Here is a 16147-nt window from a genome sequence, read left to right as displayed (position 1 = left end):
AACTCCTTCCCTGGGCCCCTGATCTTCCCCAAGCTGCTAAGCCAAGGCAGGGGGCTGTGGTGGGGCTTCCTATGTGCCCACATCTGCCTCCCACCAGTGTGGGGAAGAGGAGAGGGCAGAGGGCAGAACTCTCCCTGGACACAGGAAAGAAAACAAAAGGGGCACCAAAACTTGGTTTCCTCAAATCAAACCCTTGCCTTCCATTATTTTGCCTGGTTTTCTTTTAAGTTAGTTTCACCTTCTGGTTTTTGTTTAGCCCGAAAAAACTATGGTGAAGTAAAAGAAACAAATAACAGAAAACGTCCCTTCTTTTTCTCTCCTGAGAAGACCCACAGTCAGAACCTGCCCTGTGCTGCTCAGCAGGCCCAGACCCCGCACCACGCAAGCACCGCGGGCGCGGGCACGGCCGCCGGTTCCTCCAAGGGTGCCCGCAGAGGAAATCAGTCCCTAAAACAACTATTTGTTATATACATTTTATTGAAAAAATTTTACATCAAAATATTTTGGCAAACTGTAAAAGTATACAGAAGTGCAAATATATCCTCCTTTTAAAATATAAGCCAAGTGTGAGTATACACGAAGATCATAAAAATATCTTTAAAATATGGTGGTAGAAAACAACCTTGTAAAAATGTTGTATTGTCACAATACTGAAAACTGCTTCCTTAAACTAGACACATTGTTTCTAAATATTTTCTTAGTAACGTTCTTTGGCACCTGTCTCCAAACGTAGCTTTCAGGGGGAAACAGAAGTCTCCTACTTAGCCAGGCAACACTATGAGGCTTTTTTGAAATCTTGTGCTTAGCACTGCCTTTTTGAAAAGCACACAAGTTTTCATAGACAAACACACACTAACAACTTGTCTGCTTTCTTAAGACCCTGATTACTGAAGGGAAGGAAGATCCCAGAGTTGCATGTTCATGTTTTACACGTGGAAACTTTCTACCATCTCAGTTCATTCTCACCCTCATCTGGGAGCCTGCAGGTGTTCAGATTTGGGGCATTACCTTGCCAAGGGCTGTCCCTCTGCCAGCGGTTGGCAAACAAGGGTGAACAGGCTCTCCTGGGCATTCTGGCTAAGTGGCGGGTGTGCTACTTACTGCTATCCACATGCACATTATGTGAGTCCGTCCCAACTCCTGCCTGCCCCCACCAAGGACAGAACAGGAAAGGACAGGAGAGTGGAGGCTGCCTGGCAGGGCCTCCATTCACATGACGCAGGGCTTAATATCCTGACAGACGCTCTGGTGGTGATGGTGATAGTATGACCCGCTAGCTGAGGGGTGGAAAGAAGAAATGCCGTTGAAATTGAGGACGAAATCTTTCCTGTCACACACTGGAGCAGAGTGATGCTGATAACGAGGCAGTCCCACTGAAAGAAGAAAGAAAAAGACTTTTCAGACACAAGGTCATCTAGCCAATGACTGGGTATATTATTTTTAAAATTTCAATTCATTGAGACTGATTTTGACTCAGGGAAAAAGGTGCTGGAGCGTCTTTTGGCATCACTATCAACCTGGTTGACAAAACCCAGCTCCAGCAAATGTCTCAGAGTTTCCAGCCGTAGCCATCGGGCAACTGGGACTCATCACGCTTTGGCTCTAGTCGATGCAGTGCACACACAGACACAGAGCAAGCTCCCGGCGAGAGGGGTGCTTATGTCCCCGAATTCAAACACCACTCTCTGCGGCTGGGCCAGTGCTTTAATCTCAAGATGAGCAGTGGCAGCTGGAACAGCTCCCCGCAGACTGGCCCAGGGCTCCTCAGTGCAGACCTCCTGGCCTGTGCAGCCCTGAGCTCCCTGCCCCAGAAACACCACTGCCCCTTCACGGCTTGTTTTGAGCCTTATTTTCCAACTAGCCTGGTTTGAGTAACAGGTGCAGAGGGATGTTACCTGTGCCCAAATGGGGTCATAGAAACAACCTCATCACAAGAGAAAGGGACAGGAAATAAAAGCGCACCTCTTTCTTCCTTCTGCAGGCATCTTGTTAGGTCCCCAGCGTCTCAGGCTTCCTCTAGAGAAGCCAGGACTTCAGGGTGCGGAGAAATGCCGTTCAGTCCAGCCATTTGGCAGCACAGGAGTCCCTGAGAGAGCCCAGGCTGCGGGAGCACAAAGAAGGCCTGTCGCCCGCTCCCCAGATGGCCCCTCAGCCAGGGGCCTGAGCAGGGGTTGCACGGCAACCCACCACCCGCTTTTGCTTTCCGGGTTCCTGGTCCCCAGGAGCAGTCAGCCTGGGGCGACCGTTGGGCTCAGGCATATCCACTAACCCGGGCCCCTCTCTGCTACAGGCTGGGTTGAGCCGGTTCGCCTAGGTCTTTTCTAGTCCCACCAGCGGTGCGGGATCATAACATGCATATTCATGCTGGGCCAGATTCGGTCTTCCAGTGCAAGAAAGCTTTGGCGTCGGCAGGGCCCTGCTCCCGTTGCCTTGGCCAGTTCTGTTCCCAACATCTAGGGGATGACCAGGCTACTCAGTGGCCAGTGACTCGGCCTCCGTCCATCGCCCGCTGACACCTAACCCAGCATGCGCTGCTCTAGTGAAGCAGCGACTGGCTCACGCGCCGCGGTGGGTGCGGGCCGCTCTGCACACAGGTGCGCTCGCTCACCGCGTTAAAGCACGTCCTGCTGCCAATTCCCCATCACAAAGGAGCAGGTCTCAGCAGCAGAGAGCCAGCGCTCACACCTGCACACCGAAGGAGGCGAAGGAGGCGTGGGCGCTTTGATGTGCTGGGCGGGACGTTAAAAGCTGGCGCGCTCCTTTCCGAAACGCTCCCAGGGCCGAGCGGAGAGCGCAGGTCCAGCCTGGCAAGGCGATCCCGCACCGCAGTGGGAGGGAAGGCGCGGCGGTGTGTTGGGGTGGAGGCGGTGCTGGGTGTGAGTGCGAGTGCGGGGACGTCCTCAGCGCACAGCCTCGGCCCTGCGGCCTCCCTGCGCCTCGTCAGGCCCAGCCAGGTCCCAAAGGGCCTCTGCGCACCCAGCGGCTCCCGGGAGCCCCCGCCTCCGGCCCCAGGAGAGACGCCAACCGGGGCGTGCGTGTGCGAAGGGGGCGGGGGCATCCCAGAGGGTAGGGAGCGTGAGGGCGAGGAGGGATGGGGCACAGCGTCTGGGTCGGCGTCAGGCCCTAGCTACAGCCTCCCGAGCGCTCCGTGGTTCGGCGGGGAGTCCAGCGAGGCTGGGGAAAGGCCAGCCGCAGCAGGCCAGTGGGCAGGCGCCGAGTTCTCATCCTCTCCCAGGCAGAGTCGTGTTTCCAGATCTCCGAATTTCTGAGGGCTTTGTGCTGTGCACTTAGTGTGTGGGTTGGGGCGAGGGTGGCCTTAAAAAAAGGTCAGGGAGTCTCTTTCCTGCGTTTTTTCTTCTTAAAGTAGTGTTTCACCACGGCTGAGTCTAGGTTCAAGCTGAGAAGGGCCTGTCTGGAGAGGGCTGCGAGAAGGGAAGGAGGCGAGAAGGGAAGGAGGCGAGTGGGGCCATGCGGACTTTGGGTGTGTGTGATTGACAGGCCAGCCCGAGGGGACGCAAACGTAAGAGGGAGGGCGTCTGTATTAGTTACTTGGAGAAATTCCCATAAAATTGAACAAGACTTCGTTCTCTGTGGGTTAAGTCAGGCTAAAATCCTCTCCAGTGTGGTCCTGCCCAGACTGTCTTTGTTTAGTTAACCTCTGAGACCCACATTTAAAAGGCCTATTTGGGAAATTTCACCGTCCAGGAAACCAACATCTTTTGCACATTTTTGGGCTTCCTTTCTCCCCATGCTCCTCTTGCACACCAGTTCACGAACATTATATAGAAAATATGCATCATCCTTCAAACCATTTTCTGCTTGCTATGGGAGGTGGGTGTGAAGCGTGACAGCGCATTTGGGCCCTAGCCTCTGACTGGCAGGCTAGCCTGGCTTCAGCCCTCATCCCCGGTGCTTCTGAGGCGTCAAGGCAAGGTGCATCTCCATTCTCCAGATAAAGCCAGCCAGATATTCAAATTCCTTTCTCCACCCCCATAGTCCCCTCCCACCTTTCACCACCTCTAGCAAGTCAATAAATTTTCATAATCTGCCACCACACAATTTAAACCAGCCACAGAACAAGTGGCACCCAAGGGGCAGGCACATTTCCAGAGGAGTCACATCAGGGCCCTCATGTCCTGCTGCCTAGGACAGAGCGGGGTGCCATCACTGTGGGGGGCAGAGAGGGGGAGGAGATTCCTCCATGGCCGGGCATCCCTCTCCACCCACAGTATGTCCTTGTAGTGAAAGATCCTGGGACCTCACTCTGCTTGGCCCTTCCCTTTCCCTCCTCACAACATCTGCCCAGCTAAAACTCCCCACTCACACCTCAGCATACAGAACGTCTCCCTTTCTGACATTTACTTTTGGACAAAAGTACAGCAAACAAACTTTTTTCAAAAGGACGGAGGAAACTAGACATGGCTCCTTGGCTAAGGTCCCCAAAGGCAACATGCCTTCTGTCAAAGCTAAGTGAGGCTCGAAATGGGAGACCTGCAGTCCTGAGTCCATCCACCCCAGAAATGCAGGCGACTTTGCTCCATCCTCCTAGCAGCCCGGGCGATTCTGGAGGCCAGGCTCCTTACCCGGGGTACTATGGAGGACAGTAAGACCCCTATCCCTGCCCCCATGAATAAGCTGTCAGCTCCCCGCAACAGCATCAGTTTCTCCCAGTGCCCTCGGACCCCAGGCTGCTGCGTCCGGGTGGGACTGGCAGTAGGCGCGGGGTCTGGAGGCCCGCCGCGAAGGCCCCAGCGGGCCGCTCCTGGGCGCGCTGTGTTACCTGAGAGTTCTTCGCGGGCGCTCTGGTGCAAGTAGCTCTGCTCCAGCGAGTAGGAGGACATGCTGGAGTGCAGGCCTGCGGAGGCCGCCGGGTTGCTGCTCGGCGTCAGGGCGGGTGGCTGCTTGAGGTAAGGCGAGGCGCCGGGCGAGCTCCAGTGCGCTGCAGGGCTCGTGTAGGGCGAGTGGCACTCGATGGCGCTCCCCATAGCTGGGGACGAGGGCACTGGGCTGCTGCTGCTGTCTGGCCCGTAGTCCCCGCCGCCGCCGCCGCCGGCCGCACCGACGCCCCCGGGCCCTGCGGGCACGGGGCAGCTGGCCATGTAGGTGGAGCCCGGGTTGGGCGACATGTGCGGGACGTGGTGGTGGTGGTGGTGGTGCGTGTGAGCGTGGCTCGGGGCGCCCGCGCCGGCGTCATAGCCCGCGGGCATCATGTCGAGGCCGCCGTAGCCGCCCTGGCCGTGGCAGCCCAGCGGCGCCGACGGGGGCGCCTGGAAGTCGAAGCCCTGGGGCAGCAGGGAGGCCCCGAAGCCCAAGCCGCTCACCACGCGGTGGTACATGGGCTTGAGCGCCTGGCACTTCCGCCTGAAGCCGCGCGGCCGGCGGCGGAACGAGCCCTCCTCGAACATGAACTCGCTGGCCGGGTCGATGGTCCAGTAGTGGCCCTTGCCGGGCCGCCCGAGCCCCTTGGGCAGCTTGATGAAGCACTCGTTGAGCGAGAGGTTGTGGCGCACGGAGTTCTTCCAGCCCTGGTAGGCGCCGCGGAAGAAGGGGAAGCGCGCCTGCAGGAACTGGTAGATCTCGCTGAGCGTCAGGCGCTTGCTGGGCGAGCTCTGGATGGCCATGACGATGAGCGCGATGTACGAGTAGGGCGGCTTCTCGGGCCGCCGCAGCCCCGAGCTCGCCTTCTTGGTGGCCCCGCTTCCCGCGCCCGCGCCGCCGCCAGTACCCGCGCTCTTGCAGGCGGCCGAGGGGGCGCTGGCCGAGTTGGAGGAGGACGAGGACGAGGCGCAGGAGGCGGAGGACGCCGACGACGAGGTGGTCTCCAGGGCGGCGGCAGCTGCGGGCGGCGGGCTCATCAGGGCGGCCTGGAGCGCGCCGGGGGCCGGGCTGCACGCACGGCGGAGCGGGGCCGGCGGCGGGCGCGGCGGGGGCGGCGGCGGCCCGCCCTCGGTGGTCATCTGGGACCTACGAGCGAGGCCGGGCCGCAGGGGCGGACCCCGGGCCGGGAGCGGAGGCGCCGGAGCGGGGTCGGCCCAGAAGCCGGGCAAGCGCCCTAGCCCGCCGCCCGGGCTGCAGCCGTGGCCACTCCGGGCCAGCGCTTCGGCGTCGCCTCCCTCAGCTCCTCTGGGGCTTCTGGCGGCGGCGGCGGGCCGGAGGCAACGCCCGGCGCATCACTGCCCCAGCCTTGGGCCCCTGCCTTGCGCAACGGCCCCCCCTCCCAGGCCGTGGAGCCGAGGCGGCCGGACGCCGGACAACTGCGCCCGCGAGCTGGGACCGCGGCCCGGACACCGGGGACGAGCCCGACGTCTCCCTTCAGGAGCGTTCCTCGCTCTGTCTCTCGGACTTCCTCCCTCCCGCGCCCTCCCCGGCCGCCCTCCCCGCTCCCTCCCTCCCCCTCCCCCCTGCCCCCTCCTCGCGCCGCGCTGCCGCGGGGAGGGCGCGCTGGGCCGCCGCGCTCACTCCTCCCCCTCCCGACCTGGCGGCCCGCGCCCTCTCTTATCGCGGTCCTTGCTCTCAGGGTCCCCTCGGCCTTTTAATTCTCTGTCGGCCTCTTTCCCTTTCCTCCACCCAACCTCTTTCAAATAGAGGCATATCGCAGACTAAGTCTGGTTTTGCTAAGGAGGACCCCACCCCTCGACCACCTCTGACTTCGTGCAATCTTCCTTCTCTTTATTCCTTGCAGCAGCCCGGGCTTCTCTTTCCAGAAACCAGCGGCCCCCAGACCAGTGGACCCACCTCCGCGTCTCCTCCGCCCCCGCCTCATCTCTCCCTTCCCCCTCCCCCTCCCCCCTTCTCCCGGCCCAGCCCAGGCTGCGCGGCGCTGCGCCCGGTGCCGCCACCCGACCCTCCTAAGCCGCCTTCCCCAGTGCCCGCGTTGACTCCACGTGTCAACTTCGTTCAGACGTTGCTGCCCTCAGCCGCACGCCGGGGTGCCAGACGCCCAAAGGTAACCGCCAATCCCCCCTTCCTGGCAGGGCCTGCAGATTTACAATCGTCAGTAGAGGGAGAGCGCCCGGTGTGGGGGCCGGGTTGCGGGTCCCCAGACGTTCACGGACGTTTGCGAACTTTGAGCAGAGGGGTTTGGACCGAGAAACCTAGGCCAAGTTTTACAGACTCTGGAAACTTGGGTCAGACAGGACTCAAGTCTGCATTTGCTTCCACTTTTCATTTTCCACTTAGTGTTTGTAGGAAAAAATAATGCAAAAAGAAGGCTGACTCTGAGATAAGCGAGATAACCACATTTACATTCAGCCCGGAAGGAGCGTGCGACCGTCGCGAGGCTTACACCCGCAGCCTCAACACTGCCCGCCAGAAAATGTCCCATCTCTAAGCTAACTTCTGTCGGAGAACGCGCCGCCCCAGTGTGGCCACGTCCTCTCTGAGAGAGCTGTGCCCTGGGAGAAATCATTCCCAATGAGACCCACAGTCGTGGTCGGATTACACGTGCGGGGAAGTGTCTGCGCAGGGCTCGGGCTGGGAGAGGGAGGAGAGCGCGAGGCCGGGACTGGCGGGGCCACTAGGGCGAGGCAGGCCAGGAGCAGAGGAGCGGCAGACCAGCGGGCCGAATGGGAGGCAAGCTGCGAGCACCGCTGCGCCTCCCCTGAAGGGGCCAGGCGCAGGGCGTGTGCTCGGGAGATGGGGCGTCGGAGAAAGGAGGTTTGTGCAGGGATCTGGGGCGAGGCAAGGAGCAAAGAGCTCTGGCGGACGAGCGGAGGCAGGCCCTCGAGGCCGGCGCTGGCTTCCGTGTCCCCAGCGCTCCGGGGACTGCTCCGGGCTGAGTGAGCTGGAGGGTCTGCAGGCACAGAGGAGAGGGCGGGGTTGGGGGAGGTGGGAGGGGGCTGGCGGGGGTTGGCCCCAGACAGTGACCTGAAGTTGAGTGGAAGCAGGCTTTTTCCATCAAACCCTGCCTGGATACCACACACGGAGAATGAGTGTCAGTTTACTGCCCTGAGCCGGCTCCTTTTCCCTCAGCTCCACAGTAATTAGACAAAGCAAACCTAAATTAGCTGAACAGGCGTCGACAGCTTCCTCCAGAGCACCCCTGGTACCTACATGGGAATGCGTCCCAAAATGGCTTGATTGTAGCCCAGAGTCAGCTAAGAAAACACCGCCCGGCCGAACTCAGTTTACCAGTCATTTCCAATAGAAAAAAGAAACAAGTCGCTCTTTTCCTGATGGGATGTTTTGATTGGGTTGGGGTAGGGCCGTTTGCAGTTGTTTCTACTTTCTAAGAATTTCTTTCTGATTGACTAGTGACTGCTTTGGGGGGATGGGTCTCTATTTCATGGTATTTTTTTCTCTTGCCTCCATTTGTCATTTTATGTGGAATAATTTAAAAATAAATAAATATTGAAGTGAATATAATGAGTAAATATATGAAAAAATGAAATATAAATATAAAATATAAATATATGAAAAATAAGTAAGTATAATGTATTCACTAAACCAATGCTTTTAGCAATTATTTAATTAAAATAATTTATTTAAATAAAATAGAAACTGGGGGGAGGAGGCCAGATAGCATCTGAAAGGAGCTCCACCAACAGAGCTCAGGGTGTCGGGGTCTGTGTGTGCTTTCAAGTGAGAAGAGCATCGACCCAGAGGAGAGGAAGGAGGCCGTCTCGTTTGTGACTGGGAGTGGTCAGTGGGTTTGTGGGACATTCAATGAACAAGTCAATATCATTGCCATTCAGCCATGGAACCTCTCGGATTTCCTGCACCTAGAAATTCTGTGTATGTTGAATCTCAGGGAGCACCTGCTCTAAGAGCAGGCCTTAAAGGTTTTAAGACCCAGAGACTGAAGAATAAAAGGCACTAACCCTAAAATCCAGGCAGGATCAGTGATAACCTTCTTCGCCAGTAGCTTCTAGTATTGGGATCATGGGTCTCTTTTAGAATATCATGGAAGATACAGAGTCTGTGTCCAGAAAAATACTCCAACTTTGTGTGGGATTTTAGGGTGTCCACAGATACTCATTTTAAAAACCTGTGTTCTACATATTTTTCGCTTCTACCAATTTAGCTGGTTAAATTATTTTCTAAAAAGGCTCCCTTCTCCATCGAGTGACAATGGTACCCATTTTACTAAACTTTCGAAACTTGTAAGAAATTCCACTTACAGCTTGGGAGTGTTACGGGGCCTGGCCAGGTAGGTATTGGCGGTAGTTAGAGCCAGGAGGAGGCCTGCAGACTTGCAGCTTCCTCTCCTTCCAGGGGTCTGCATGCTGTCCCTATAGCTCCTGAACTCCAGAAGGATATGGAGGTCGGAGACCTTCTTAAGTCGTCTGCGCAGGAAGGCACCTTTCCAAAACTCATTCTTGGAGATCCCACTTCTGCTTGTGGAAACTGTGCCCCTGACAGAGACCACCCAGGTCTAGAATTACTAGAGCCCTACATCTGTTTGTTATAGACTTCACAGGTATGAGCTATTCCATTCACATCAGGTCATTACCATGTGGCCCAGGTACCATGGTCCCTCTTTAAAGGTGAGGAAACTGAGGCTCAGAGAGACCAGATGGCTTGCTAGGAGTGAGAGTCATGCAGGGGCAAGTGACAAAGCTGGCCTGTAGTGTGGGCCTGGGACTCCAAATTCAGTGTTCCTTCCATTACATTACAGCAGAATCTCTCTGAGCATTGTTTTAATCACCGATTTACACAAATCTCTTGGGTAAGAATATATGTGATAACAAATTATCTCAGATTCCTTATCCCTGTCAAGAATATCTTAATTTCTGGTAAGCAGACAGGGTTTAAAAGGAAAGTTGTGTTTGTCTCTGAAACACAGCCTAGCTTAGGGTGGATTCCCTCTCTTTCTGAGGGTCCTTATGTTGGCCAGCTCTTCTCCACTGACTTTCTCTCCCTATAAACAACAAAAATCTTGATTCTTATTTATGGAAGGAAAGGTATGGTTCATTTAAATGATTCTTCTAGGTCAGCCCAGGCACTCCTGGGTTAACCAGAAATATATAGCCTCTGGTGCCACGGATGCCCTGTCCCTCCCGGTATGGCTGTCTCCCTCTGGGCTGTGGCTTCCTTTCCTGCTCCAAAGCGTTAGGTCCCACCCCTGCTCCCCGCAAGGGAACGTAAACTCCGGCAAGCTTGGGTTTCTCCTATTTGGTTCTGTAGTCGACATTTTATTCTAGGAAATCTTTTCATTATTGCGGTTTAAATTTTATGTCCGTAGCATGCTTCCTCTTCTTCGTGGGTTTTACATGAAATGGCTTAGACTAAACCAGTTACGACAGGGGAGGCGCGTTGAGCACCCCACCTAGGGCGCCTCCTGGGCAGTTCACGCCGGCAGCCCTCCCGCCTCCGCCGGCGCCGAGAGCCTCTTCGCGGTTCAGCACGCAGCTGGCCGCGGCTTTCACCGTGTTTGGGAACAAAGTTCATGTGTGTAGAGGACCCTCCAGCTCCTGCGGGGCCTAAGTGTGGATGCCAGGAACTGTGTGCTGGGGCCGAGGGGTGTCCGCGTGTTTGAGGAAACGACGGAAAAGCACCAGCCTGCGCGCCACAGAGCCCCCCCAGCAACTTCAAGTTACAGTAGAAAACGCAGACGGGAACAGCAGGAGGAGGGCACGCTGAGGTGGGGACTGGAGAGAGGAACGTGGGGAGGAATGGGAATTTTACACCTCTTCCTGGCGTCTGCTGTCCTCTCTCGGTCCAGAAACCCCCAGACCTCCGGGTCTGAACACCAGCCACCCACTTCCAAATGTTTATTTGGATAGAGTCTTCCGCTCTCCAAACACTAGTGTCCCGGACAGGGATCTTTTTATAGCCCCACCTTCTTGAGACATCCGCAGATAACTGCCCCCGCCTCAATCTCCCCGGTTTGGCAGTAGGCATGACTTGGTGACCCACTTAACCAGGTCGCAGGGTGCATCGGGAGGGAGGGAAGAGAAAGGGGTCTAACCTACCCGACCCTTCTCGTCCTGTCTGCGCACTTCGCAGAATATGAGGTGGCCGGTCCTTTGGTTGTGAGACTGAAACCTTGGGGCGGTTCGGGAGCCAGGCCGGCAGGCCGAGACCCAGCTGCAGACACGGCAGTACCTGGAGGAGCGCGGCTTAGATTTTGCTCACAGCCTGCTGCGTTTAGGGGTGGGGAGGCCGGGTGAGGTTGGAGCTCGAGATGAGGGTTTCTGTGGCAGGGACAAGGCAGGCCTAAACGGCAGAGAAAAGAGTCCTGGGTTAGAACAGAGGTGGTCTCTGCCTAGGCGCGAGGGGCGGGGGGAGAAGGCCTGAACGAGCCAGCTCCCTGCAAAGAAAGAAAATAAGTAGGGAAGCCTGAGCCTCGCACTCTGGACAGCAAGTGTGGGTGCCCATCAGCGTCCACTTGTGCTGCTGGGAGGGAAGTCCCCATGCTTTTAGGTCGCAAGACAAAACATGCGGATGCGATGAGAACCGGTGGGAGCCAGGTCGTGTCTTGGGAGCCGGCGTGCGGCAGGGGCCCTGAGGACCCCTCCAGCCCCGGACATCTTCACTGCCCCTCTCAAAGGTGCCCACGGCCTGGGGTCGTCTAGGGCCCCTCATACCTCTTGCTCTGCCGCTCCAGGCCTTGGGAGGCCTACTGTCCTGCCTTCCCAGGCTAGGAGGCAGATGGCTGGGCCTTGGTCGCACGCTGGGCAGGGGTTGGGGCTGGGCCCACCCGGGAAGAGCCCGAGGGGCTGGAGGGTCATTGGGCGCACAGAGCGCGGGAGGGTGCCCGCGGAGGGTAGCGGAAGGCACCAACCAAGCGCGCGCCCGCGTGCACGGAAGCGCCCTGGAGGTCCCAACCCAGCCTGGATCGGGTTTTCTTCCCTGTCTGGCTGGTCTCCTCTTCCCTGCTGTCCCTTCCCCCCAGATAAATAAATATCTCCAAGGGCAGCGAACTCGGCGGGGCGCCGGGCCCTGCGTGCTCCCAGAGAGATGAACTTCCTGGAGCATCAAAACTCCCTCCAGTCCTCCCGCCGAGCTCAGGATATGGGGCGCGCTCGCTTCTCTGCAGAAAAGGAAACGTAGCGCTTCCAAAAATATAAATCAGGTCTGACGTCCAAATATTTCTTTTGTCCTCCAGCATCCTCTGTGGGGATAAATAAAACGTGCTCGGCGCCCAGAGGCCGACTAGGGACCTCAGGGCGTCCAGACACCGCCTTGGAGGAGCTGCCTTTCGGGAGTCCCCACCCCATTCCCCCTCCCTCCAGCCTGGCGGGGATCGCGGAGGCCGCTGGTCCTCAGCCACAGGAGGGAGAGAGACAGCCCTCGGCGGAGCCTGGGCCTTGGAGGGCGGAATGCTCCTGAGGCTGGCCCAAGAGGAGAGAGGAGCGCTCGTCCTGCGTGGAGTCTGAATCCTGGATGGGTGTGGACCCCAAAGCTGCCTCTCCAGGTTGTCTCCTGGACTGTGGGTCCTCCTCCCCTTCGTTCCCTGTTGGGGTTCCTGACCCCAGGACAGCCCTCTCTTGGAGGCTGGGGCATCTGGGCTGCTCCTCCCCGAGCAGCCAGAGGGCTTCGCAGGCTGGAAGCAAGCAGCCTGCCAGGGGCTTGGTCCTCCAGGCTGTCAGCTGGTCAGATTCTGGGGATGGCTTCAGCACGCTCATCCGTAAGCACCCCCCTTCCACACACACAACTCTCTCCTCCAACTTGGGAGAGGTGAACAGGTTTTCTGTAGGGGCCTGGAAAAGAAATCTATACCAAGGCAAACCACATACAGCAAAGGTGGTTGAGAAACTAGCAGGAGCCTCAAGGAGATGAAGTAAGGGTAAATAAGCAAGGTGGCCGCAGGCCCGCCCCTCCTTGCTGCCCTGACTTCATGGCATTGGGAGCCAACCAGCCTTTCTGCTGGCCCTCTTCCCCTTCCGGAGGCTCCCGCAAGGCTAGTCTGAAAAGGCTTTGGTGGCCAAGGGACCCAGGCAAGAAGTTTCCACCTGCCCGTGCCCACCCTCGCTCCTCTCACTCCCTGCCCCGCTGACCAAGGGCTCGGTTCCAGGCCTGGGGTGGCCACTCCAGCCGCCCCCCATCTCCAGGGGGTTTTTTACTGATGAGCTGCCTTGAAACCCCCGCCCAAAACGTCCCAGAAGGGTTTAGACAATCCATCACCCACCACTTCAAGAATGCTTCCTCCCTTTCAAACACAATCCTCACACACCAGACCGGCTGCAGTGGGGAGGGGCGCGCACTTGAAAAGAGAACAGCTATATAATCAATGTCAAAGCCGTCCCCCAACCTATGGGAAACAGGGCTTCGGGCCAAAGATCCCTCCAAATGATTTACGTGGCCCCTCTCGCCCTCCCCCCACCCTCCGTTAGGCTCTGCCCCGCGCCTGCAGTCTCGCGGCCCGCACGTCACCGCGCTCGCCTGCTCTGCGTTGAGCTTCTGCCCTAAAGCTCCCCGGTGGGGAGTTTGTATTTTAGGAGAAAGTTCTTTTCTTGGGGTTTGGCGGGGGAGGGCGTCTCCGCCAGGCCAACGTACTTTCCCGGGCCTGGTTACGGTGTCCTTGTTGGTGGAGAGGGGTGGACTGGCAAGGCCGGGAGTGGTCTTTTGGAGTCGTCACATGTGTCCTCTTCCCTTCCTCGCAGAGTCTCGGGATTTTGCGGTCCTGCGGGCTGCCCCTCCTTTCCGTCTGGCCCCGGCGCGGGACAAGCGGGAGTTCCTCTCGCTTCCGCTGGGTGGCGCTCGGCTCTCGGCAATCGCGGCACCTGCTCCGGGCCCCCGCGTCCGCGGCCAGGCACCAGCCCTGGCCTGGGCCGGCTGGGGTTTGGCCCGCAGGTGGACAGAATCCTTCAAAGATTGTCGCTGACCTCTTCCTCGGTTGTCCACCCCCGGGCACGTTCTGCTCTTGCTGCCCTAACCGCTCCGTTAGGACGAGGAGACAGTCACGCGCGGGTGCCCCGGTTGGAACACGCCCCGCCGCAACACGCCGGCGTCTTCCGGCCTCGCGGAATAAATTCAGAGTCCGGTTGCAGTTTTGGATCCGAAGCAAGAAGCAAGGGTGCTGTGTGTTCATTTTTAAGTGACGCCTGGAGCTCTCAGAGGTCTCCTGCGGTCCAGCAGAAAACAAAGGATTGCCAAACCCACCATGCAGAGAGTCTGGGCACCGGCCGTCGTGGCCTTGCGTTCTCGGCCCCAGGAAGCTCCTTGTCTTTTGTCTACAATGACAGAAAGACAACAGTTTACTTTTATTATTTCTCAGTTCTTTTACCTAAGGAGAACCCTTGCGGCTCTCTAAACTTGTCCTGGTGAGAGTCTGCAAGTAAAAGGAACGTGTGGGGTCCTCTAGGGCCAGTTTGATTCAAAAGGGAGGTACCAAGCAGGTAGGGGAGGCTCCACCAGGGTGCAGAATTTGGAACCAGAGACCCAGATGTCACCCACCGACCTCTCTCTGAGACGTGGCGTCTGCGAATGAACTCGACTTTGTCTTTTATAAGAGGACAATCTCCATAGAAAGTGACTTTTTAAAAACTTCCTAAAAGTAGCTTTATCAAGGTGGAGTATAATTTACATACCATAAAACTTTAATATTTTAAGTAAGGAGGTTGAATTTTCATTTTTATCTTTTTATTATGAAAAGTTTCACAGTACACCAAAGTGGAGAGAGTGTCCAGTGTTCCCTGTTATACCCATCACCTAGATGTGACGATTACCAGGGTTTTGCCACAATTGCTTCATTTGTCTATTTTCTATTCTCATTTCTTGCTGAACTGTTTTAAAGCAAATTTAGACATCATTTTTATTACTCCTCCCACACCCTCCAGTTCTACCCTTCTCATACCTAAGATTACATTTTGGTATAGACAAGCACCATTTCCCTTGGGGACGTTCAAAACAGGACTAGGAGGTTGTTCTGGGTGTGTATTTTACAGACAGAACTTTCCATCCTGGTGCTTCCTTCCCTCAAATGACTTTAAGCCTTGAGTTTCTTGGCTTTCCTCTGGCTGCTGGACCCTGGGAGATGTTGACAGACTTTCCCTCCCCACCCGCACGAAGGTCAGGATGTGTGCAGTAGCTGTAAGCTCTGAAAAGGGTGCTTTGTTTTGTTCAGACACCAGAGTTAACCCCACATTGCCTTCCATATAGGCATGACAACAAGTTTATTGCAAGATCACATGTGTCCTTTGAAAATATCTATAGGTATGTGTGTATGTTCCCCCATGAAGACCATACAGTACTTTCCAAAGCATTTATTCAGGCAGTGGCTTGCTATGGAAGAATTTTTCATATCATCCGAAAATACCTGTGGGAGAATTTTGGACTAGGCTGGAGGGGGTGAAGAAGTCCTGGGAGTGGTCCTAGAGACACTGGAAGCAGTGGTTGGTTTATCTCCAGCCCCCTGCTCCCAGGACATGCCAGGACTGTGTAGAAATATTTCACAAATATTTGTTTGTTGATTTATCCAATTTTTTGCTCCCCCAAACAATACATATTATGGTTCTCAGAAGTTTCCTCACCTTCACTGCAACCCTGAGCAAGTAAACGGTGATATACTGGTCAGAAATCGCCCTAGACTTACGGTTTGACAATTGCACCTGCTCCCAGTTACCTTGGGTAAGTCATTTAATGTTTGTCTAAGTTTGTTTGTGTGTATATATACATATATACATATAATTTTTTTGTAAGATAGGGATCATGAAAATAGAAAGAAGAAAATAATAATGCCCCCCACGACAGTGACTATAAAGATGCAATCATTGTTATGAAAAGGTATTAACATTTTGACATGTGCACTTTTACACTTTTATTTTTGGTCCAATTTAATAAAAACACTTTAGTTTTAAGGCACCCTCTAAGTTGCCGGTGTGCTTGGGATCTTTCCTTACCTGAGCAATCTCTTAAATGGGCGTTGTTGTTGTTTTTTTTTTTTGGTCCTTCATAAGGAAAAGATGGGTCCATTTGTTTACAAGTTGAAGCCTACCCATGAAGACTGGGGTCCCCGCTCTGGGGCGTTTGAGGGCTGTAGGTGGGCTCCGCTGGAAAGGGCGAAGTCTGGGGGAAGAAGAGGGGTGTTTCCCTGGGTCGGCTCACCAGGGTCCTGGAGGTATCCAGCTCCTTCGCAGCACCGGGGTGGAGACACGAACCGTAGCAGCGCGGTGGGTGAGGCCCCCTCCCGCAGACTCGCCGTGGGCACGGTGGCTAGGGTGAGATGTGCGTGTGTGCGTGCGTGTGCGTGCGGAGCGAAGCT

At 56.1% G+C, this 16147-nt stretch overlaps 1 protein-coding gene across 3 annotated transcripts; it reads right to left on the bottom strand.

The window, feature by feature from the left end:
* Positions 1–455: 455 nt before the first annotated feature.
* On the bottom strand, positions 456–13650 carry FOXF2 (forkhead box F2). 3 transcript variants are annotated; one of them, XR_012923199.1, is made up of 3 exons: positions 13441–13650; positions 10914–11157; positions 1285–1373 (listed from the first exon to the last, which is right to left on the bottom strand). XR_012923199.1 is itself a non-coding variant. In XM_012768486.3 (2 exons), the coding sequence occupies exons 1-2, from the start codon at positions 5955–5957 to the stop codon at positions 1210–1212; spliced, it is 1341 nt and encodes a 446-aa protein (XP_012623940.1). In that variant the 5' UTR covers positions 5958–6339; the 3' UTR covers positions 456–1209. The 3 variants fall into 3 exon arrangements, 1 of the variants encoding a protein (XP_012623940.1); XR_001155079.2 differs by lacking the exon at positions 1285–1373 and adding an exon at positions 10390–10589; XM_012768486.3 differs by lacking the exons at positions 10914–11157; positions 13441–13650 and adding an exon at positions 4781–6339 and having other exon boundaries at positions 456–1373.
* Between the last annotated feature and the right edge of the window lie 2497 nt (positions 13651–16147).

This window comes from Microcebus murinus, chromosome 15 (assembly GCF_040939455.1).
Source record: "Microcebus murinus isolate Inina chromosome 15, M.murinus_Inina_mat1.0, whole genome shotgun sequence".
Classification (NCBI taxonomy): domain Eukaryota; kingdom Metazoa; phylum Chordata; class Mammalia; order Primates; family Cheirogaleidae; genus Microcebus; species Microcebus murinus.
This window is presented reverse-complemented; position numbering and strand designations above follow the sequence as displayed.

Excerpts from the sequence above, each read along its gene's own strand:
- FOXF2 (XM_012768486.3), bottom strand. The coding sequence starts at position 5,957 with ATGACCACCGAGGGCGGGCCGCCGCCGCCCCCGCCGCGCCCGCCGCCG. Across the intron at positions 1,374-4,780 it reads CGCCCGCGAAGAACTCTCAG|TGGGACTGCCTCGTTATCAG; the intron begins GTAACACAGCGC and ends TTCTTCTTTCAG.